We start from the raw sequence: 25,251 nt of genomic DNA on the forward strand, positions 1-25,251 counted from the left end.
GGTCCAAGTACAGTAGTATAGTTACAGTAGTCTAAGGTATGGATGGGTTGGATATGATGATGGAGTGGAGGTGATTCAAGGGCCCCTGCAGCTGCAGTTGGTTGATGAAGGTCATGGGCATGGGCATGGACATGGGCATAGGCATGAGGAAGAGGAGGAGGAGGAGGAGCAGATGGTGGAGGATCCACTCCTCCTCCTCCTCCTCCTCCTCCTCCTCCTCCTCCTCCTCCTCCTCCTCCTCTAAGTTTAGCTACAGTTACGCTTGGTTGGGAGGCTGCTGCTGCTGCTGCTGCGAAATGGGTGCATTTGTGAAGCTTGGCCACCAGCGAGGGGGAGAGGAGGGTGGGTACAAATGGCTCCCCCCTACTGCTGCTCCTACTACAGTGCTCTGCTGTACAGCTGCTACTATTACTACTACTACAGCTACTACTACTACTACTACTCCCACTAGAATTGGTAAAAGATGGCGCCTTGAAATTCGTCTTGGCTTTGTCCCCGCTCATCAGCCTGGCCGCCTCGTCATAAGCTCTGGCTGCCCCTTCCTCGCTCTCGTATGTCCCCAGCCACACCCTGGTCTTCCTGTCCCATTCCATTCCATCCAATTCAATTCAATTCAATTCAATTCCGACATTCAATCATCAATGCATATATACATATACATATACATACATACTTGAATGTGCAGAGTGAGTGGATCAATCATCATCAACCAAATTGAATCATTAGTTACACCTTAACATGTGTAATAGTTAGCTTCCTATGAGCATCTAAACCTCCCTTCCTCACATCAAAAGTTAAAAAACAATCCATTCGCCTACACGTCACTGCTATTATACTAGACTCTACATAAAAACAAACAAACAAATATTCATCACTCATTGCAGGAATTGAGTTTTTATTTATCACAGTTATACTCAATTCCCCATCACCCATTTTTCCTACGCCCATTATAATCAATTCCCCATCCATCCACTTTTCCTACACAATTTATGTTGCCAACTTCCTCCCGCCCCAATGTCATTCTTCTCCACTGTGAAATCATTAAGCTAGATACTTATCTTATGGGGCTATCAATGTAGAATCATGTGACATGTGTTTGTGCATGCATACATGTAAATTTTTTATGATACAACCCCCCCTCCCCTTGGATCACAGATCTATCCACCAACACCACACATTGTATTATTGATTGATTGTGTGACTCCTAATGTAATTTAGAAATTGAACCTTAATGCAGCGTGCATAATGACGAATCAACGAGCGAATAGTATTGACCAACAACTTACACAAACTAACAATTAAAACGGTTGTGCATAATGTGTGGGTTATGTGTGTGTACACATAAGAGAGATATTAACAAGATGGAGAGTGTGAGGGAGGTTTACATACAAGAGTGGATGGCGGATTTCGGCTACCCACGAGCCCCAATGCCTTTGACGAACACCTCTAAATCTCCCCATCACAATGCAATCCTCTCCAAGACACACACAAGCAGAGAGAGAGAGAGAGAGAGAGAGAGAGAGAGAGAGAGAGACTTAATGGCTACTCTTATAAGGACTCTTCTCCCCCTCCTCTTCTCTCCCTTTATACTCTACCATTGCTAAGGACCACCCTAGCCCTAGTAATTCCAAAAGTACTACCACTTTATACTTTACCTTTGGTCATCCCCCTCACCCACCCACATCATGTGCATGCTAACCCATGAGGTTTTCCTTCACTATTCTTCATAGTCTTCTTCCCTACCTTCCATTCCAACATGTCCTCCTTAAGTGTGTTCTCCTTGAACATCCCAAGTTCAAGCTCGGTAGCACTTATCGAATTTAAAAGAACGTTAGACATGCATATTATAAAACATCTTATGGAACATTAAATTGTTGTTAAATCTTAGTACAAAGTCTTGTGTATTGATATTCTATTAAAAGGCAATGCTACCATGAGACAAGGAAGACTACTCACTCCAGAGTCCAAATAGCTTCACCTTCTTGTTCAATGACCCTTTGACACCATTACCTTTACCTTTGCCATTAAATGACACCATGTGATGTGGGTAGACCTCTCTTAAGTTGTTCATTACTCCCCTTAAGGATTCAATGTTTCAATAGGACATTTTTGTGTGAACCTACACCACCTCTTACGTTGCTCAATTACTCCCGTAAAGATTAAATATTTCAATAGGACATTTTTGTTTGAACCTACATTGATATATTCACAAAGAACAATGAATGATACAATGATAAAAATAATTAAAAACATTAGATGCATGTTTCAAAGCTCACATTGCAGAAGAGTCCACATTTAACAAGGATTGGTGTGGGGACGAGTAATACAAATGGAAGAACGTCAATATGAGGGTTAGTAAAGGGACAAGAACCAATTCACAATGTGAAAATACGCATTGATCGTCATAGCTGAAAAAGGGTTGAGTAATTACACCTTGGGAGTTCCCTTTATATATTCTCTATATCCCATGCATTCAAGACCTACTTATAAAACCCCTAATATCTTAAAATTTCCAACGTAAATTCATTGCTTCTATTTTAAGGACTAATATCCAACTTTATATGTTTTAGAGAACAAAAGGCAAAACTCTTTTCCTGGGCAAACGTTATGAAACTATAACGTTAGTAATGCAAAGGGCATTTGTTGAGTATGTTGGGCTAGTAATCTTTGTTACGACTCAACTCGTTGAACAAAGTGACTCTTTCAGAAGCTCGTGGCTCTTTCTGACGTTTAGAGTAGCTCCAATATTCAAGCAATTCCTCTCTTTTTTCATGAATGCTACAGTTAACTGGTTAACAATTATGTGGTATAATAGGACACTCTTGATTGTTGATGCAACCTTATCATGAAATTGAATTAATCATTCGATAACAATTGATGGATAGTGAAGTCCTCGTCGAGAACATGTTGCTGCTTCAAGGGTCAAACGTCTATGTCATGGTGTTGTAATTTCAACCTTGCAACCACTACATTGAAATTTAACTGACATGTCACAAAAGAGGGTTAGAAAACAATGTATATAAACTAAACTGACAATGTTTTACACATTGATTGCATGGCATTGAACAGTTTGCGTTAGATTAACTCCTCCCCAAAGTGTTTGGTAACACTTTTGGCTTTTAATTGTCTGGCTTTATGGCATTATTAGATGCATTGATATATGATTTTTATTCAAACCTCAAACAAGGACATTCTTTTTGCAATTTATTCTTGTGACATTAAATGCTACTCAACATGTTTGTAATTGAAAGCTCCACAATGCCTATTGGGTAATCATGATATGTGTCATTTTGGACTCCCAATGTCATCTAACAACCGATGTCAAAAATGTGTCGTTTGTAATGAACATTTATGCCGACTTCAAATGTGTCATTTGAAGCTTGTATTCATAAAAACTTCCATCCACTTTGGGATAAAAGGAAAATGTGGCTTCTGTAGAGATTCCCTCATCTTACCAAAGCTCATTGTCTTTTTTAAACTATGTACTCCAATGGGTAAATTCATACCAACTAAATTAAGAAATTCTCCATAGATCCTCTATGGAAACTACCAAATCATTAGTTCATAAACGCTTTCCCTTTATTATCGTGAGTTGTCTAATAGTACTTCATGTATGAGGATCATTTGTAATGCCTTTGTAGATTTTGCATGCACCCTTAAATTGCTTTTGAAGAAAACTATCACACCGTTGAGGAATGTGAAATTGTTTGCGAAAACCACAAAAGTGAAAAATATGCCAAGAAACAACAAAGCTCAAGTTATCTACATGAGTAAACGACCAGTTAGTTTAGAACATTTGTGCGGGAGATTATTTTGAAAGATTCTAGAACATTGTCGTACTAGAAGATAAAACTCCTAAAATGATAAGTTGTTAAAAGAAAAACATAGGTTGCCTAGTAAATTGTGATGATAATACATACTATTGCTCTTCTATAACGTCCAATCACGAAAAAGATACATAGACAAAAAAGTAAGAAACATTGTATTGTATTGAAACATACTCAAGCTACGTTGGTAACATGACATTACATGTTGAACCACAGTATGAAAGCATCACCTTTATCATTACATAACACTCTTTAAACGTCCCACAAACTCTCAAGTATTGTGGCAAATAATTCTTTTAGTTATTTTCCTTAATCTATTCTTAGAGAAATTACTCTAGGATTATTTGAATCTAAAATTATGTGTTGGTTCATCATTTTTATACATTAGTTATCGAAACCTCTATAACGCATTGTATTCTTTGTGGATTAATAGATCATTTAATATAAAGCAACTATTATAGTGTTATTTCTTTTAGCCCTTATTTTTTACCATTTGGTATCAAATCTTGGTTGAAGACCTAATTATAATCCTATTGATTGACCGACAAATAACATTTTGGATGTATCCGTGCAAACATTAGCTTACTATAATTTCATTCCTTACAGTTTAACATTTTTGTGTCAAAGCTTTGTTCAAGAGTTCTACAATTTCTTATCTCTTGACAACATAACTTTATTATGTGTGTTGAGTGCATGTGCGCACTCTGGACTTGTTATCCAACTCAACTTTTGTATTTCTTATGATTTGATAATACCATGGCGTATCTTTTGGGGGGGGGGAAAGAGTTCTACAATTTCTCTACAAAACCAAAGCATGGTCTCACAACCTAACCCATGAGTAGTATTTCAGATCTCTAAAATGTGTACAAATGTTGTTTTACTCTAAGGGCCACATTATCGTAGTGTGAGTCAAGATCGTTTGAGGTCATTCCAAAGTTTGGGGTAGGTTTGGAATTCTGTTTTGGATTTTTTTTAAGTGGTTTCCTTTTTGCTATTTATCTTATTAGTTTTTCGAGATTTGTTTATTCTTCTAATTAAGATGGAATCCAAAGAAGACGGCTTTCGAGCTAATGTTCATGAAGATAAACTTAAAAGGGTATAAACATCCCATGTGGTCCATCATGATGAGAAACATTCTTGTTGGAAAAGGCTTTGCTTTGTGATGAGCCAACCACTCGAACCAAAACTATTGGCGCTTTAGAAGAAGAGGATAAAACAAGGGATAGATGAGATACTCAAGCTATGGCTTTTATTGCTCTTTCAAATAAACCAATATGTTATGACTTATATCAAGTCTTGAAAAACATCTCAATCTTAGGATATTTTGGAAAATATTTTTGAATCTGATGCAATCACATAATAGTGTGACTAGAATTAAAGATTAGGAAGATCCATTACCTAATATTATTGAATTTGTTTCGAATAGAGATTTGTTTTCAATTGCTTTTAAAAATATTAGTTCTTCTCACAAAATGTTTGATGTCATTGCTATTGATCTTACCATAGATGTCAATGAATTCTCATTTGTCACGTCTATTGGCCTTCTTCTATAATGCAAACAAAAAAAGAAGCATGTTAAGGATTCTCACAATGGAAAAGTTGACATAGTATTCATAGGTAAGGCCAAAAGTAAGGAGAAAAAGAAGATTGGTTTGAGTAACAATTATGACAAGAATGAGCAATCATGTAATGGTAATATTTTAGGAAACAGAAAAACCCACATCGTGTAAGACTTATTATTTATAATTGCAAAAATCCCACCCGTTGGATTTAGGAATTGAGGAAGAGAATCACAAGTAAAAGGAAAAAGGAAAAAGCTAATTTGTCTGAAGTGTCGTCTAATCATAATAATTATTCATGTGATGTTACAATTGCTTTCGATTGGACATGTCTTTCGATTGAAAAATTGAACTCTTCCGTTCCTATAGTATACCTTACGCATTTTTCAATGATTCTTGCAATGTTGTGAATAATATTGTGAATGCATCACAACTACAATGGTATAAAGACAATTGACAACTACACATGTGACTCCACATGAGGAATGTTTTACGGTTTCAATGCAATTTCTAAAGGTAAAGTTGTAACTTATGCCAAAATACATCCCCTTAAAAATTTGGAAAGGTTTCGTGACTATATTTAATTGGTGGATCTCACTCACCCCAATCGTTTGGTGGGTTTTTCCATTGAAAGCAAAGGTAATTTATTTGTAATGTTCAAGGATTTTACTCTCTAAAAAAACAATGTGATAAGAAATAAAACACATTATGTTAGGGTTTAGGGTTCCCGGACATTTGGATGCTGATCGTAGGCTTCACCCTGTGGTACGTATGGAAAGCGCACTGCCTAAAGGTCTTCCAGGATCTAGTGCGACCCCGGAGGAAGTGATCATGGACATATGGTTTGCGCTTATTAGCTGCCTACGAGGACAATTGGATGAGGTTTGCAGCCATTCCTCTGACATGGATACTGCCTGTTTGCGCTTTTGGCAGAAATGGCGGAACACGCCTATGGTGACACAAGGAGAAAGTGGCCCGAGGTGGAACTACCAACCCCCACGCTGGTTGTTTCCGGCTCACTTACCACCCTCCCTCTGTTGTTGACCCCAAGAGTTGTCTCGTATTAGCCATCACTACAGGGCACTGTTTTAGCTGTAGGTACTTACACTAAGTAGTCCATCCGAAAGGCGATGTAACTAGTCTCAATTTCTAGGACTTGATCGGAGGGGGATTCCCCGATCTATGCTTAAGCCTCCTTGTACAGTCTCTTTGTAATAATCTTACCTAACTAATGGGAAAGTAGCTTCATTTTGGGAAAAAAAAAAAACACATTATGTTATAGTACACAATGAATATGCTTCTGAAGGCAGGCAATAATTTTATGGAACAAACTGTTTTAAACAATAAATTTCATTTGCATATGCTACACATGGAGTTGCAAAATGCAAGTATGTTACCCAACAAAGATTTTGACAAATCATGTTGGTTAAACCCATTGTTACAAAGCGAATTATATTCTCAATTGGCCCCCTTTAAAAGTAATGCACAATATTCCTTGTGAATTTTGACGACATAAGAAACTTAGAGTTGATTTTGCTAATATTACCTCTCAACTTAGAACTCAACTTGACAACAAATCTATGAGATCCATTATGGTTGGTTATGCTTTGGAAAGTAAAGGTTTTTAGATAGTTAATCATGATACAAGAAAGGTATTTACAAGTAGAGATGTGATGTTTCATGAATTGGACAACACTTTGCTAGTTTAAAAAGTTCTCTGATTGGTCTTCTAATATTTCTCAGCGTGGAGAAGGAGAACCTTCTAATGAAAGAGGGCCACAACCAAGTCATATTCTTCCAAAGTGGGCTAAGAAAACAATATAGGATAACAAATTACAACCATCGTTGTCATGAAAACTAAGACCAAAAACCAAAAGGTTGGAAGATGAGCATGATGAAGATGTAGATTTTGTTCTACTCCATGCAATCGATTATATTTATAGAACTGTACGTATTAATATGTTGACAAACATGAACAATGGCAAAAGCCATGGATTCTTAAATTGATTCTATTATCCATAGTCAAACATGTGAAATTATTGATGGACTTGATAAGCTTGATGTGATTGATACTAAGTGGACGTGTAGAGTTAAACATAATGCACATAGATCTATTGATAAATGTGAAGCTAGATAAATTGTGATAGGTTATGCTAAAACTGTAGGAGTCAATTCCAAAGAAACATTTGCTTTGACAAGCCGTATAACACATGAGACTTACAATTGCTCTAGATTCTATGTTTGGTTGGGAATTGCATCATGTGTAAATTGTAGTTCTTAATGGTGATTTAAGTGAAGATGTGGATGTTGAACAATCTGTGAAGGGTATGCCATTCTAGGTAATGAGGACAAAAGTTTGCAAACATCGAAAAAAATTGTATCGTTTTAAGCAAGCTTCTCATGATTGCTATCAAAAGATTGATGGCCATTTTTCTTCTCATTAATCTGGGGAAAATGCAATGGAGTCAACCTTCTATGTCTTAAAAGGAAGGCAATGATATTGTGCTTGAACTTTGGTGTGTGGATGACATTTTGTTCACTTCTAATAATGAGGATTTGATTGCAAAAGTAAAGTTAGATTTGACAAGTATATGTAACTTAAGATACTTTCTTGTTGAAGCATTATGTTGATGGGATTTACTTGTCACCATGTAAATATATGAGGACGTTCTTACAAGATTTGACGTGTTGCATTGCAAATCAATTATCACTCCATTACAGATTGTACATGCTATTTGTATATATGAAGAAGAAAATATTGTTGCGCTAATTAATAACATATATAGAAAGACTATTGGTGCATTATATTTTATCTTGCAAAACTAGATAATCGCGAATATGCAATTTTCCATAGCTTAATTGCTAAACCTCAAACCCCAAGACGTCTCATTGAACAATAGTGAAAAGAATTATGAGACATGTAAATGGATCTCAAACACTTGAAAAGAATGTAATACTCTTTTTTTTGTCTTGTTGGATTTTGTGATTTAGATCAATCTATTGATGAAGATGATCACCAATTTTCCTTTGACTTTTGTTTTCTTCTTGGGATTTCATTCGGACATTTGGAAACACAAGAAGCCAAGCATAGTAGCAACATCAACTTCTGAAGCAAAATGTCAAGCTTTATTTGCTTGAAGCACTATGGCGAAGAAGACTCTTTCAATAATGTGCAGTCTCAAAATTGTCGCATACAACTTTCATAACAATCAAAGTTCACATTGTTATTGTTCAGGAATGAACCAAATAGTTTTAAGTATACCTTCATTGTGTTTGTGACGAAATTCAGAGCAACAACATTAAAGTCTCTTACATCTAAAGTCAAGATAAATTCAATTGATGTCTTTAACAAAGCACAGTCTTGCAATAAGCTTGAATATTGAAATTTTAAACATTGTTTTGACTATGAAAGAGATTGCTGGATACAAGTTTTGGACTATTATATATAAAAAATGTGCAGGTATAAGCTCTGTTATCGCTAACAGGAAATGGAAACAAATTCTGCTCAAGATGTGTAAGATGAAAACTGGAATCACTAATCCTTAAAGAATGTTTTGGATAAAGGGCTCACAGAAGACAGAAGTATGAATGGTTAAAGAGATGGTGCTTTGAAACCCTATAAAAGTATTCTGGATCAAAAGATTTACTCCTAGATGATTCTTCTAATGTTGAGATGGCTACGTTGCTTGCAATCTAAGCTAATAATAATAATATCACTAATATATAGCATTGTTTTTCTTACATCACCTCATCTAATCTTCAAAGAATACACATTATTCATCTGGGATGAGCATATAACACTTCAATCCACTTTCTTTCCTCAACAACTTGAATACTAGACTATACTCAATGACTTCATACTTATTATATACTCAATTAATAGCTAAATTCTTCCATCTAGATAAAAATTTGCAAGAACCATGTTAAAAATCAGCAATTTGCAAATCCGAATGTTATATGACAGAATTGGTTCTATCTTGATCCAGATTACCTCATTGTTACAATTAGCAGAAATTAGCAAATAGATGCTCTTAGCATATTTTCAAACACATATAATGGATTAAGATTGTAGTAGTTCAGACTGAGCAGCAGAAGGCGTCGTCCTTTTCTGGTATCGGTGGATCAACTTCTCGTGTCACACTTTGTTTCCGTCTCCGATTTGATGTCTCCAAATAAATAAGAAGAGAAGTTACATCAGCTGGGCTTACACCACCCACCCGTGATGCTTGACCGATGTTTTCTGGACGGATCTGAGCAAGACGATCATTATTATATGATTGAACAATGAAGACGCTTCTCTTTTTTTATTTCTACCAATAATGAGTTTGATTTGAACAATTATCATAAGGATTTAATGCACACACAAAATGACCTCATACACACCTTAGAGAGTTTCTCGCGTGACTCCCATGAAAGAGTTGTAATTGAATTATAATCCAGGTCCTTTGGAATAACCTTATGGTGCTTTAATGCCATCTATTGAATTCCAGCATATATCCCGTCAGATTGCAAATCCTTCTAAGTGGATAAATAAATTATTATTAAATGTGTTATCCTTCTATGCGGGTTTAGGGTAAGCACTTTCTTCATATACAAGTGCTTCGAGTAAATATTTTATTCATCTATGAGATGTAGAGTTTAGGGGGTAAATAATTTCTTCATTCATGAGAGATTAGGTGAATGCTTTCTTCATTTATGAGGGTTTAGGGGCATAAATGCTTTCTTCATCCATAGGATTTAAGGTTTTAGGGGCAGAAATGATTTCTTCATTCATAAGGGTTAGTGGTTTAGGAGCACATACTTTCTTCATCCACGAGGGTTAAAGGTTTAGGGACATAAGCTATTTCTTCATCAAAAAAGGATTAGGGTTTAGGACAGTCTTTCTTTCTTCATCTATGAGGATGAGGATTTGGGGTCAATGCTTCCTTAATCTCTGAGCATACTACACAAAGTTGATCTCGAAATTAACTATCATATTTTCACTTGATCTCGAAACCACAAAGTTGACATACTACACAGTAATCTAGTCATCAGGTGTCCAAACCAACCTTTTTAACTAGAAGAAATCATATTTTGCTTCAATCTACAGGATTACTTACTCACCAGTTGGGAGAGACGATCCTAAGCATGTTTTCATCATTAACAGAGGATTTAAACAAATAACATTAACAAATTGCTAGATAGACAGACAAGCAATCAGACACAAAAATATTCTCTTACACATGCAAGACCCATACCTGTTCCAAGTGGTTATGCTGACGCTGAATAAATCCCGCATACTTTATATCTATCTCAATACACTCTTTTTCATGGAAGCTAAGCAATGGATTACCATGGCCATTATTATCCAAAATATCATAATGCACGTGAGGACGTTTTAAAATGACTTCTAAACTGGTGGGTTCCTTCACACCTTGTCCTGAAATAGCTACTAGATCTGCTATCATGGGATCAGATGCTGATACAAGGAACATAATTTTTCTCATTAAAAGAAGTGATGAATCCTAAGAGACAGGTACAACCAAAATGAATTACATTATTGAAAGAGAGAATTACGCTGTATTCTGATTTTGCGAAGTCGTGATTTTTCATCTTCAATATGGGACTGTTTTTCTGTGTATTGTTTCCATCTTCTATCATCAATCAACCCTATCTCACGTGCCAATGGTGTAAGCCGACTATCAGCGTTGTCTGCTCGAAGAAGTAGCCGATGCTCAGAGCGGCTAAAAACACCCGATAAAAATCAATTGAGTGTTTGTGTAATTCTCTCCTGATAAAGCATTAGATTTAGGAAGGAAATTATGGAAGTTGGAAGTCCAAATCCTTAAACCATACTGTCCATTTTGTGGGCATTTCAATAGATGAATACTAACATCCTTGGAATTTCATTGATGCAATGCAGAAGAGAACATACTATACTCATCCATCTTGAAAACCTTCTCCTAAACTGAAAGATTGATTTCCTTTTTGCAAATATATGCTAGCTTTTGGGCACTTGGAAGCTGACTTGCAAATCAAACGCAATATAAAGTTCAAGGCTATCTTGTGGCTTCTTGTTTTTTGAGTTCTTTTCATTGTTCTTAATCAATGGTGAGTGAAAGATTAGTTTTGATTACTTAATTATTCACGAAAATCCTTTCAAGCTATAACCTGAACCTAGCCTCAATAGAATTCATCTCTTGAGCATATTGAACCCTTTCAAGAAATTGTAAAAGCAAGAAAATTATCCAGAATTTAATTACTTCCTTAAGTAGTGAATGAAAGAGGTTTAGATAATTAAATCACGTGGAAAATCTTGTAAATAGCATTGTATTAACAGTCATCACATAGGCAGTAAAAACCAATTTTTATGTAATCCCTTCCATCATTGTGCTCATGCATCCTACTCCTACAAAATCACATAGGTATTTTACATGAAACTTGGAAAAGCATTAAGGTATGCAAAAGAATGGAATTCTAGATTTGATACACAGCATGCATCCGACTGTATTTACCTTGTCAGCATTCGATAGGGTTCACGCAGATCCTTAGTTACAAGATCATCTATAAGAGTCCCAATATAACTACTCTCCCTTTCAAGCACAATAACACTTTTCTGTGCTGCAAACCTTGCTGCATTAATGCCCGCAACAAGACCCTGCATCAAAATTCCATTCATCATTCTCATCCAGATTGATAAATTATTGAATGAAAATATCCACTACACGAGAAAATGTGGTATAAATAACATAAAACCCTCAAAAGTAGCTGCAGAATGTATAAAAAAATACAGCATTTCACAGAGATCACTTAGATCCATCAGTACAGACCAAAATATGTGAAGCGAGCTAGTAGTGAAAACAGATGAACCTCAGCCTTTGAAACGACTTCAATATGGAGAGATCTCTGAATCGCGGGAAGCACCTTCAGTGTAGGGTGATAATGGCCTTTCTTTCTCGATAAGGTTCATGGAGCCATGGTCCAGATAGCCATTTCTATCTTCCGATCCATTGTAACCCACTTGTGTAGATATTGATTGACTTGTCACATGATAAATGTAAGAGTTAAAGAAAGTCATGACAGTCCTTTGATGAATGGAAACTTAGACATTTCCATAAGAAAAACTATTTCCAGTAAGGCATTTAACATACATATGTTACATGAAAAGACGCCTAAAACTTTCTAGCTGTTTCAGCTTTCTACTTCCTATCATCTTTTACAAGCAATGTCCCTATTTTGCAGTCTCTCCAAAATATAATGAAACTATAGCTATAATGAAGTCATGATATACATGACATTTCTCCATAGCAATGTATCACATATGTTTCACTTGAATTCTATGGACAATCGATGTCCAATATTGGTGAGTATTGCTTCCATCAGTCTCACTAGTTCTAAGTTCACCTTCACAGTAATTCACTTCATTGAACTCATGAGACTCTGGATGCAGTTGCCAATTATAGATAACTAGATTTTATTGAAATCAAAAGATTTTTCAAGTATCTTTACGAACTTCATCTTATATACTCAACTTAGAACATTCAGCCTTCATCTTATATATCCAATTGTTTTCCTTCAGATTACAATCAATTCACCTCTTTAGTCAAAACCTGTAAAGCCAGGAAGGCTGGCTTTTTGCCTACTCTGCGAGTGAAAGAAATGAAAGTTCATGGAATCGGAGGAATGTGGTCATCATACATCATGTTCCATATAAACTCAGAATTTGGGTCTAGACTGATACCTGGTATAGTTAGGACAAGACAAACTGAAATCAATAGTTCTCTAGGATAAGAATCAGTTAGATATGGATCCAATTTGTTCGCTAAGTAAAAATATATTCCTCAACTGTGAGAGATATTCCAAAAGTGATGACATCTCATTGTCTGAAAGAATGCTAGTTTCTGTCTCTGATCTCTTCAGAGTGGTACCAGAAATCAAGCAAGAACCAGTATTATTCATCACCTTGCAATGCATCCCTTTGCCAATCTTTGTGACGACAAAAGCAGCCCCAGTTGGGATAGGTAAACCAACTATTTGCAAGGGACAAACTAAACTTTCAGGTCAGATGAGATCACACTACTGCCAAACACTGTCTGGCAAAGACATCTACAAAGAAAACTGGTAAAATATCTCCATTGAAAATGAGAGAGAACGACACACTTGCTTTATAGACTATTTCTGTGGATTAGCTAGCAAATATCCCTTCTGGAAGTACTCTGGTTTTGAGCAGATGGAGGGTCTGGGTCATGAGGGTTCACTCCCTAGCGTAGATATAACCAGATACGAGATAGAGAGGATCCAGCCATTATGAATCGAACATGAATTTCATCATAGGTATAGATGGCACTATGGTACGTTTCAAAACGTTGAAATGCACATTGAAACGGCTTAATTTAGGATGTGTTATCAATTTACAACACTATGCCTAGAGTTAGTCGGGGGTTAAGCCCCAAGATTTGGCAGCAGACTTAAGGAGCCACTTACAGATGCTTTACACCCAATCATTCCAGATAATGCTTGCATCCCATCCTACCACAGCCGGTGGCACAGAGTTAGCCGGGAGTATCTGGATCCTTGGACATATATGAAATGAGATAAGAGATAAACCAACCAACTAATCCCGATAATTCTATAATCAGTTATAGAGATAGCCTATTCATTTGTTCAGAAGTTTTTTCGTTTGTTATGTAATAGAAACTCTTGAGTGACCGCTCAAGATGGACTGATGGCATCCCAACATAGCGCATCGAATGACAAGCCATGTAGGAAACAATGGCAAGGTCTTTCGTCAGTGGCATACCAAATGAAAATTATTTTGTTGGCTACTTTTTCTACCGCCAACAGACAACGAAAGAACTGCCAAATATAAAGAACAGATATTGTGTTGCCATGGCTAGTTTCTATTTTTAATTTCATCATAGGTTATTGCTCCATGAATAACGCAAAAAAACTGCAGGGATATTTGCAAGCTGAGTTTATACACTCCATTGTCTTCTAGAGTAGTATGCAGCTATCACCTGGATCTGGTCACTTCGTCCTATATCTTAAGGTCTATACAGAGACAAAAGTTGCATGCTGGGATCTTTCTTCCCAAAAGACACTCTAGGGCAAAAACAGTGTCTTTCATTTGTCCAATAACATTGAGAAAAAGGTATCTCAGATAACAATAGTCCGTATGTGCTCCAGTTGCAGATGAATAGAATATATATGATAATGGAAAATAGCAAACAGCCATGAGCAACTGGAGAGCAAAAATGACAAGGAAAAAGTCATCAGGACCAGTTAGTGAACCTCATTCCTCAAGAGGCCTTCATTGAATGTCATGTCCAAACCCATGGCTGAATTCTTTAGGCTAAAATTTATCTTCAAGGATACGAGCACTATGGAAGGTGAACATACCTCTGAAATCAAATTTCAGTAAGTATATCCATCCAATCCCCCTAAGCCTCCATAAACAGCCAGTATAACAGAAATATAAATGTGTGATATGTCATTACACCTTGATTAATTTTATCGTTCGTCTTTCTCTATTTATTTACCATTCTAACATACACCACATTTAAGGATGGTTTTATAATTTCCTAAACTCTTCATGCTATTAGAAGACTCATACTCAATCTTTATGGATGTTTAATTAGATTGAAACAGTGATCTAAATATGATGATTAACATTCTACATAGAAAAGATAAAATTGCCTTTGAATGGAGACAATTCTCAGGAAACAGATAGGGTTCAAAGAGCACCACCATCAAAATGTAAAACTTTTATTCAGACCATTTTCATCAATGAATAACATGAGAGTGAGAAGAAAAAATAAGCAGAAACGAGATTTTTATCAGTACCTGGGCTGCAGCTTCTTCATAGCCAGTAGTTCCATTAATCTGACCACTGAAAAACAAACCTGCAACCTTTTTTGTCATTAAGGTTCTGTCACATTGATGAGCAGGCAAGTAGTCATATTCCACAGCATATGCTGGTCTCAGCATGACACACTGTTCTAACCCAGGTAGAGTTCTTAATAGTGCTAGCTGTAGTCTTTCTGGTAAACCTGTGGAAAATCCCTGCACAAATAGTACAACTTTTTGGAGCTGGAAGAATGCATGGCAATAGGATGGCAAATAGTGGATCAATGGATTTGATGTATTAAGATTTGATACAAGATAAAAAAACTATCATACCATTGAATAAAGCCCTCAATTGAGTGATATATTTATGGTTTTGGCCGCTACTATTTCATAAATTAACATAATACTTTTTATAGCAGAATTAAACTCAATCCATGTTGCATAGAACGTGTTGTTCTTGTACACTATCATGTTAGTATATAACCATAAGTCAAACTTCATGAATAGATGGCGAAAGCATAAGCAAGGGTAAACCTGTACATAAAGGTCTGGAATTGTCCTTCCCTCTGGCTCCAGGAATATCTGATGTGACTCTTTATCTTTGAACCTCACAATCTGGTGCAGAATGCATTCAGTATGTTAGGGATGGACGCGCCCTACTATAAAGGAAGTAACATTTTTAAACACATTACAGCTCACTTGCATATCAAATCACTAAAACAAATAAGACTTTACTTTATCCTCAATTGATGGGCAATATCGGGGACCCTTCGCTTCAACCCAACCACCATATGTCGGTGTCTCATGTAAATTATCTTTGATCAGTTGGTGTGTGGCTGCAGTCGTATGAGTAAGATAGCAGCACATTTGCTCCCTTTCCTTATGAACCTCTGTATCATAACTGAACCACCTCACCTGGCCCCAAGGATAGAATATTAAACTCACACAAATACAGAGAAAACAACAAGCTGAAGCATGCAAACAGCATTCGTGGACTGAATGGGAATTTTCTATTTTGAAAGTCTCAGTACCTCTTCATCCCCCGGCTGTCTCTCTAATTGACTTAAATTCACACTTCGTAGATCAACTCGGGCTGGTGTTCCTGTTTTCAACCTCTCTGTCTCAAATCCCAAGTTTTGTAGGTGCTCTGTGAGACCATGTGATGCCGATTCTCCAGCCCTTCCTGCTGCCATAGATGTTCTACCAACCCATATTTTTCCATTCATAAAGGTGCCTGTTGTTAGAACAACTGCAGGTGCATAGAAGTTCATGCCGAAATACGTCTTCACACCCTCTATGCGATCATTTTTGCCAATCAAAATCTCTGTTACCATGGCTTCTCGAAGATGTAGGTTCTCCGTCCTGCAAGCAACAATCAAGCTCAGTGGACGTTGTGCTATAAACAAATTTGAGGTATACACTACCAACTACTATTGTCATCAATATTACTGCATAATGTGATCTCTAACTGTGATGGCATGTGCACAAAGTGGATGTCACATAATCTGTAATAATCCATAAAATAAAAATTACCGCAGAGAAACAATATGCGTAGTTTGCATCTAAAGAAACCTAAGAGCTATCAAGTATTTGCATGTGCCGCAACACACGTATTAGGGCTAAAACGTGGTTACACATCCCTATAGCAGAATTCAGTTAACATGGACCATATAAATCAAGTTCCAAACACTTTTGATACATATGTTTAGTTTTAAGAAATGTTTGAAACATACACGTGTTTGGTTTTGCAAAATGTTGGCAACATACATGTGGTTGGTTTTACAAAATCTTTGGAATATACACCATGCATTGTATTTTAACAAGTGTTTGCAACAGATATGCATGCTCACAGAATTATAGGTGAATCAAAGAGCTGCAACTCCACAGAACTTTGCAATTTCAGAAAGTATGCATGAGTAAATGAAGAAAGAAAAGATCATGCATGTTTCAATCTGAGACTATGACATGTACCCCTGTATGTGTATGTGTGTTACAAGCATGCTAAAAGTGAAGAAAAGAAATCGAGACATCATGCAGAATTTTTTATAAATGATAAACTTCCAAAACTCCTATTTATCATTCCAATGACTTTGCCCCCAATTTAGTTTGTCCATAACATGTGTAAAAAAAGCTTGGTTCTAATTAGGTTACGTACACTTCCAAAACACTCTTCATTTCAAGTGCATACTCTCGCTTGTCTGTCTGTGCTCGAAGTGCCCACACTGCTGGACCTTTAGACCTGTTGAGCACTCGTTTTTGCAAGTAGCATCTGAATTCAATGAAAGCAAAATCGATGTCCAGATCAGATCCCCCATTAAAAAACTTAGGATATGGTACATTCATTCAAACACGAGCAGATATTTGGTCAAACTAAAAGAAACCGTGTTTACAAATAAAATGAAGTAAATGGTTTAATATATCAAAGAATGCATTTCAAATTCCATATATATATCCTAAATCCGATCATGACATCCTCAGAAAATATTTATGATGCCAATATGACATTTTACAGAACATGCATGTAACAAAGGTTATGAAATCTATGGAGAATGTTAAGAGTCTATTACTATGTCAAATCCCCATCACTCACACCAAAAATGTCAAAACAACACACAAAAATTGTTAGTAAATGCTCCGATACCACTGTTAAGAGTCTATTGTTTAGTAATAGACTCTTAGCAGAGACCCAATCAGTTCAGCATTGATTTAAACCTCAATCGAAATGTTGAGAAGCTACAAAAACAATAATCACTATGTTCATTGTTGAAAGAGGTGATGATGTTCCGTCATCTCAAGATGTCATCAGGTTCAGGTGCTATGGTCAGTCATAGAAAGATTGCATGTATGCATCAATGTATTAAGAAAATCCTAAAGAATTTTATAAATTCCATCATAAACACTAAAACAGAAAAATATCTTATGCTAATCAAATCCACATTTCCATATACATGAACGATAAAATACAACATTAATGAAATAGATCTTGACCTTCTTAATCAAATGACATATATGAGAATAAGATATCCAGAATCCAGACTTGAGAGTACTTCATGCAACAGTACTTTCTCTCTCTTGCAAGCACTCTGCACAGTTTTCAACCTTGATTTGTTGATGCCACTCTAGTTTTTCACACAGTATTCTTCTCTTATTAAAACTATCTCAATGACATCTAACCATTCAATTCCTCTATAAGTTACATCCAAACTATTGCTCCACGATCTACTCTGACCTTTTTCCCCAAATTTCACAAGTTACAACTGACAACTTGCTCCTATCAATTATGCTCTCAAATTTCTCCAGTGTTATCATGAATAGACAAAACATACAATATCTCGCTTCAAGTTTAACAACATCTGCACAAAGCTTTAAGGTTCTCTGCTGTTGTTACTAACTTTAAAAATTTCAGAGTTTCTTCGGAATTCAGGGTTTCAATATCAAGGCTAATTTCTGGAGGCATTCATATGGGCTAATGATCATTAAGTTCATTTTATTTTGGTTAAAGTCTGAGAGGAAATGAAATTGCAGTTTTTCATGGAATACTATAAAGGAATATCTGAGGTGATGCCAGGGTTTGGGATGTGTTTTCCTCTGCTTTAAACTCATTTTTGTGACTGAAAATCAATGAAAGATGCTTTCAATGCTCACGAATTTACTTTGACACCTATTTTCAGGGATCTTGGGCTTGGTCCATTGCACCTCTCTGGAATACAAATTTGTATACTAAGACTATAATTTTCATGCTGGGCTTTTTCTGGTTCGCTCACCACTGATGTGGAAATCCTTGTTAATTTCTTTTCGTTCACTTAGTGATTTGATGAAACTCAGCGAAAGTAAAAGAGAATATACAAGCTCAAGTGAAGATTGAATCAAATGTTGCCGATGGAAGCCCAACAAATAAAATTTTGTGCATAATTACAACTAACCTTGTGTCCAACATGTTCGGATAAGTTAAGCTCATGTTTACTTAATTTTGAAATTTAGTACAAATTTCCTTCTTGTTTTTCGAAAGTGAAAATAATATGTCACAATCCACATAGTTTCAAATTAAGATAGGAATTACTGATGGATAAGTCATGGTTACCATGAGTGGAGAAATTTTGTTCCATCACAATATAGTTGATCTCTTTTTTCATTCACACTCAGAAATGAAATTGTTTGGCTAACGTTTTGCCTGCCGGATCATAAAAGTGCCTCTTTGATAATCCTTTGAAGCAAGATAACGCAACTAGTCTATTCCTTCCTTTGATTCCCATAGAAGTGTCATGACAAGTATCCCACACCCAAATCTCCATATTTGTGGTTTAAAGCTTTACTGCGTCATATTTGGTTTACACATGTTGTTCTTTTAATGCCTGTATTTCTATGCAGCAGTCAGTGTTTCCTAGAACAGTTACAGTTCCATAAAGCTATTCTAACGAATTTGATTTCCAAAGTATGCATTAATCTATCCGAATGCATAAACCTATGAATGGTAGTCAATGTCATGTTGCAGTTTGAATCCTTTTGCTATCAACCATGCTTTATGTTTTGTGGATGTTGATCCAGATATATGCATGTATTGATATACCCATTTGCAAGGATTGTCCAGTTTCGAAGCACCAGATTCCTGAAGAGATTCCATCTCCGATGTCATAGATACTATTTATCAGTATCCGGGATTGAGTTTGCCTCTCTATATGTTGAGGGTCCACTGACATCAGTGAGATAGATATAGTTGAGATCAGGGGTGTAGAAATCAATTAGATTTCAATTGAGAAAGAATCATTGATCGTTAACTTTGTTGGTGCACAAACTACTCACCTGTTTTCATTATTATTAGTTTATTAAATTTATTTCAGTGTTTGTATGCAGGCTCTTCCCAAACTTGTTGATCAACCAATATCTAGAAGTTGAAATGCAGATTTATGACATAGACTAATCTTCCAGAAATTAAAAACTGAGAGAATTGTTGTATAATTTATCCCTGCATATTACAAGATGAAGGTAGAGTACCTATCAGCCATTTTCCCTATTTCACCCCCCATGGCATCCACTTCATGTACCAGTTGTGACTTTGCCGGACCCCCAACTGCTGGATTGCATGGCTGTATAAGTATAGAGTTTAACCATCAAAAGAAACCAAATCGGGTATGAAGAGAATTGGATTAGTAAAATCGAAAACATATCATTGATTATGCAAAATCTAGATGTGTCTTTTTTTACGAATCAAAATTACTGCAAATCAATAGTGTGCTCATATCAAGTGTGAGTTTGTGGGGTATGTGGCTTTTAACTCTTGTCTTACTCACATAATGGTGCTAAAAAACACCACTGATTAAATTCTTTAATTGAAGATTAGTTATGGACCCCTTTTTGGATGATACAATAGACGCCATCCAGGACAAGAACCACAAAGAAATTGGCACCAGAATACATAGAAAGCTCAAAGGAACACTAGAAAAAGGGGGATAAAGTAAATCTCATCCAAAACTAGAGGGAAAATGGCCAAGAGGCCCAACCCCATCGTAAAAATCCAATGATCTTTTGGTGACTTTGGGAGCTCTTTTATCTTCTTGGGTTTTCTCCTTTCACATAGTCTTATTTAGAGTTCTAACTTCATTTCCTCAAACTTTCAGTTGAGTTTAAGAGTGATTAAGATTAAGAGCTGATTAGCCAAACCCTAATCACTCTACATCTTGTATGTGCAGCTAACAATCGGTAATGGTTCGGTTCGGCTCAGTTCAGTTCGAGAATGTAAAATCCAAACCATTAAAAACTGAACCGAATCAAACCATGAAACCGTCTAAACCAAAACCATTCAAACCAAACCGTTACAAAAAATCCAAGCTCAAACCAAACAGTTTTAGAGATTTTCAAACAGTTAAAACTGTGATTTTGCGGTTCAGTTTGGGTTTTAAAGTTGGGTCAATTTTCAAAATTTCAAAGTTCTCAATATCTCACATTTTTATTTTCAAAATTTTAAAGGTTTTTCCTAAAATATCAAAAGTAGGCTTAAAAATAATCAAAAAAAGATTCAAGAGCATATTTAAGAAAATAATCAAGTGTCAACCCTAAACCATCAAACTGTTTACGCCATTTAAACGGAAACCGTTAAGCCAATGAAGACTCAAACTGAACCGAACTGTTGACCCCCTCAAACTGAACCCAACCCAACCATAACCAAACCATTGGCGATTGCTATGTGTGCTGTGTACTTTCTTTATAATAGACGTGGTGATCTTCTTCTTATTTATTTGTCGTTTCTACATGTGTATCTAATTGGAATGGGGGTAGTGCATCTATGCATATGCCATGTGACTCAAACCATTGCTGCATTTCAGCAAACCAACAATGAATGTCTCCATTTTCAGCCAGTTGTCTTGATGAGATAAGTGCCAATCTTGGATGCCTTCATTTAGGAAGCTCCCACAGACATGGATACAAGTGACTGATCAAAACAATGCCTCAATGATAAGGGGTTGCTCCCATCTCTACCCAGATGACATCATGGGGCACCAATTTTTTGCTCCTTATCATGCAGGCAATCATTGACACTAAAGATCTCTCTAAATCTTTCCAATGAGCACGTGGCACAGTGTCAAAGACTTTTCGGAAATACACAAAGAAGCAATAAATCCTCTTTTGAAGAATTAAAAAGGTAATTATTTGGCTTTTATAGCTCTTTACATTTTTAATGCCATGGGCTTTGTCCCCTTACACATTTTCGGGACACAAGGCCCTCTTTGGATGCTGCAATAGAAGCATGTATATCGTTATTGTCTGCTAATGCCAACAAATCCACTACGTGGTCCTGATAATAAATTATGTTACGCTGAAGGTCTACTTGGTTGATAAACTTTGTTTGCCCATCAGTTAGAGTGTGATTGCTCACTAGGAAGATTTGAAATGGTGACCCATTTCACCCAATATAATATATTTCCCACACTGTTAGCTATTGCAAATACATGCTATATGTTTGCAATATTTTACCACATATAATGTATGTGTATACAAAGGATGAACGATGCCATAATTCCAATTATTATAAGATAACATACTTGCCATGCAATCCGATCCAGATTTAAGGTAAGAAGGAGAGTTCTTGCTCCCATCCGTGCAGCTGCAAGTGCTGCTTCACATCCGGCATGTCCACCACCCACCACCACCACATCATACACCTCATCTTCATTTCCTGCATACAAAAGAGCTTGGATACCAGCTACAAATAATAAAGAAAAAGTCATCTATAACCTAAATTATCTACCAAAATAATGCATGGTCAACCTCCTTAGAAGATCTGAAAGAATGAATCAAGAAGTGATGATGTTTCCCATTCTTAAGCATGGATTATTCTACAATTATCTTCATTACACAAAAAGCAAATGAAGATTCTGAAGTGAGACAAAAGACCTCTTGAGCATTTTTGGAACCTTACCTGTAATTTGATATACAAGGAGCATCCTCTATTCATGCGGCAAGGGCTTTTGGAACCTTACTTCTAATTTGATACATAAGGAGTATCCTCTATTCATCTGGCAAGGGCTTTATTAATCAGGCAGAAAACTTCCTTAGGCTAGCCACCTACAGAGTACAAACTTAACTGCAAAACAACGATTACTTTCTTGTGTCATCAACTGTCACATGGAGAGGAGAGTGGCCATGTGACAGTGGACACCATGCCAATTCTGTAACAAGTTACCATCTTGTATTTAACCCATAGCCATTACAATAGGGTAATGAAATACTTCTTGCAACATTCAGTTAAAGATCAAAAACCCAATCATAATAAGGTCTACCATCATGGATTTCTAATTATACCAGAGAATAAATATACCACGGTTGTGCAAGTAGGATGCCTAGTTGAACAACAACCTGGGGCATGGGTTGGTGACCAGCTCACCTAAGACAATACTTTTCCAGACTGTGTTCTACTGGACAGCTGTTCTGACACAGAGAACATTGGATGATACTTAATAGCACGGCTGCATGAGATGGAAATGTTTTATCTATTAAGATGACAAAATTTCCTTATTATGCAATGTTAATAAGAATTTATAAGAGGATACCAAAAATTGAATTGAATTTTATATGTTTCTTGTGTTTGTTTGTTTTTTTTATTTAGAAAACGAGGGCTGTAAATTATCTGTTCAAAAATCCTCTTGCATATGTCCATCCTCTACCTGTCCTTTTTTGACATTTTGATCCCAATGCTGTCTATCTATCCATCCATCTTAATGAATTTGATAGCGCAGCCTCTGTAAGAATAATAAGTTCAAAGGCTGATCAATCAATCAAACCGATACTAAGAAAGGGTGCACCCATACTTACATTGTACCTAGCTCAATCCATCATACACGTGAAATAGCTTGTCCAAAATCAATCCATGGATGTGGAGTTCAAAACTAATTCATACAGCTTAGTTCGTGTCCCCATATGCAATCAATCATTAAGCTCTAACTACGTGGAAGAAGAGATGAGACTTACTTGGAGATGGAACAGTTGCAGAGGATAGCACAGAGAACCTTCTGGATAGATTTGGCGTGTCTCTGTGGGAGAAGCCATATCCGTGGTATAATAAAGAATTGGTGGAGGGTCCATGGCGATGGAACCTTAGTCTCAAAGGAAAAGAAGCTGCAACAAAGCTTCGTAAACAGTCGAGAACAGGAGGCATGGCGCAGGCCATCAGAAGTAGAAGATGAAGTAAAGCGCACAAATTATTTGGCTTCAATTTTTCGCTTCATGAGATAGGATTTTCGAGCTCAGAATCGATGCAGAAATACTAGCATTCCTTACCCTACGGCCCTGATTCATTACTGGTTTAGTTAATCTCATTGATCCACAACTTAATTATGCACACCCTGATCCTCACAACCAAGAGGTTCTCCAACACTATGACCCAATATGTACTTCAAAGATGTCACTGAGATGGCATTTGTGTGTGTGGCCAGAGAGAGCTAGTGAGCTAGTGGACATCTAACTCTAGCATTGGTGAAGTCAATAGTTTACGAAAAATGATTTTAACACTCACACGTGTCTTGTGCTTAATTCTGGGATGATAAAAGGGATAGTATGCATGAAAGGAAAAGGATTGAGCTTGTGAGACTAGATTAATTACAAACATCCCAAATTTCTTCATGTTGATATTTTGTGCAAAGCAATGGCGAGGTTTCAAATAGATGCATTGTAGTACGTGATCATGGTTAGGGTTATACAATTGGGTAGATCTTAAGATTTTCATGCTTTTTATTAGTTAATCTTGTTTATATATGACTATACAAGCAATTAGGGTACTAAGAGCCTACCATCATTAAACATTTTAAATGTTTACCATGTCTTTCTCATTCCCCTAAAACAACATATAGCCTTGATATTTACTAAATAACAATTGCCACAATCACCATTGCATCATTCTGACATACAATCACTTTTTAGGTAACCAAGATTTTTCTTTCTATAGTTGTGAAGGTTACAACGAGAGAAATGTATAGCTTGATGCACATTCTTAGCTTAAATCGACTGAATCTAATGCAAAAATGTGACCTCCAAATGCAACAAAGAAAATAACCATTGCTTTCTATGTGGCTACAACTAATGTTGAGTTTTTGATAATATTTATTTTACAATCAAATTAATGCAAAGCTAGTGCACATGAGAAAGTAGGTTTCACCTCAATCAAAATGACCAAAAGTGTTCATTTCATGTGCATAAATATATGGTTCATATAATACGATATTGCACAACAATCTGTCTGCATTGAAGATGTAAGAGAAAATCCGAAGACAAGATAAACACTCCATGCACAACCTTGTGAGAATCAAACTCAATAAACTTTGCTACATTGCCAACATTCATGCCAATCACTATTTCACTATATACTCCCAATCACCATATCCCACATATTAACATGTGTAGACATGGAAGAAAAACACTATAAAAGCCAAAATTGTCACCCTTATTCATCACTATTGGTGTAAGTGAAACACTACTTAGGTAATTATCTTTTGAAAGTGAAAAATGGTTTAAGTTCATCAAAGTATTGCGATGGCAATGTTTATGCTAGT

The 25,251-nt window shown here is 36.3% G+C and overlaps 2 protein-coding genes across 2 annotated transcripts in view; one reads left to right on the plus strand and one right to left on the minus strand.

Moving 5' to 3' along the window:
• Nucleotides 1–222: 222 nt before the first annotated feature.
• Nucleotides 223–25,251, plus strand: part of LOC147858505 (FRIGIDA-like protein 4b) — a 96,844-nt gene continuing 71,815 nt past the window's right edge. Inside the window, exon 1 of the mRNA XM_087326633.1 lies at nt 223–240. The gene's annotated coding sequence lies outside the window, so the exon portion shown is untranslated. The remainder of the gene's footprint in view (nt 241–25,251) is intronic.
• On the minus strand, nt 9,228–23,965 carry LOC147858506 (glucose-inhibited division family A protein). Its single transcript, XM_087326858.1, has 13 exons — nt 23,675–23,965; nt 22,249–22,382; nt 20,204–20,295; nt 17,367–17,480; nt 16,243–16,573; nt 15,947–16,126; nt 15,746–15,826; nt 15,209–15,427; nt 11,881–12,023; nt 10,943–11,109; nt 10,624–10,844; nt 9,770–9,862; nt 9,228–9,636 (listed from the first exon to the last, which is right to left on the minus strand). Exons 1-13 carry the CDS (start codon nt 23,871–23,873, stop codon nt 9,463–9,465), a joined length of 2,148 nt encoding a protein of 715 aa, XP_087182984.1. The 5' UTR covers nt 23,874–23,965; the 3' UTR covers nt 9,228–9,462.

Source organism: Azolla caroliniana, unplaced genomic scaffold (assembly GCF_043228905.1).
Source record: "Azolla caroliniana isolate FFs.n. ecotype wild unplaced genomic scaffold, voAzoCaro1.0.p SCAF_11, whole genome shotgun sequence".
Taxonomy (NCBI): Eukaryota; Viridiplantae; Streptophyta; class Polypodiopsida; order Salviniales; family Salviniaceae; genus Azolla; species Azolla caroliniana.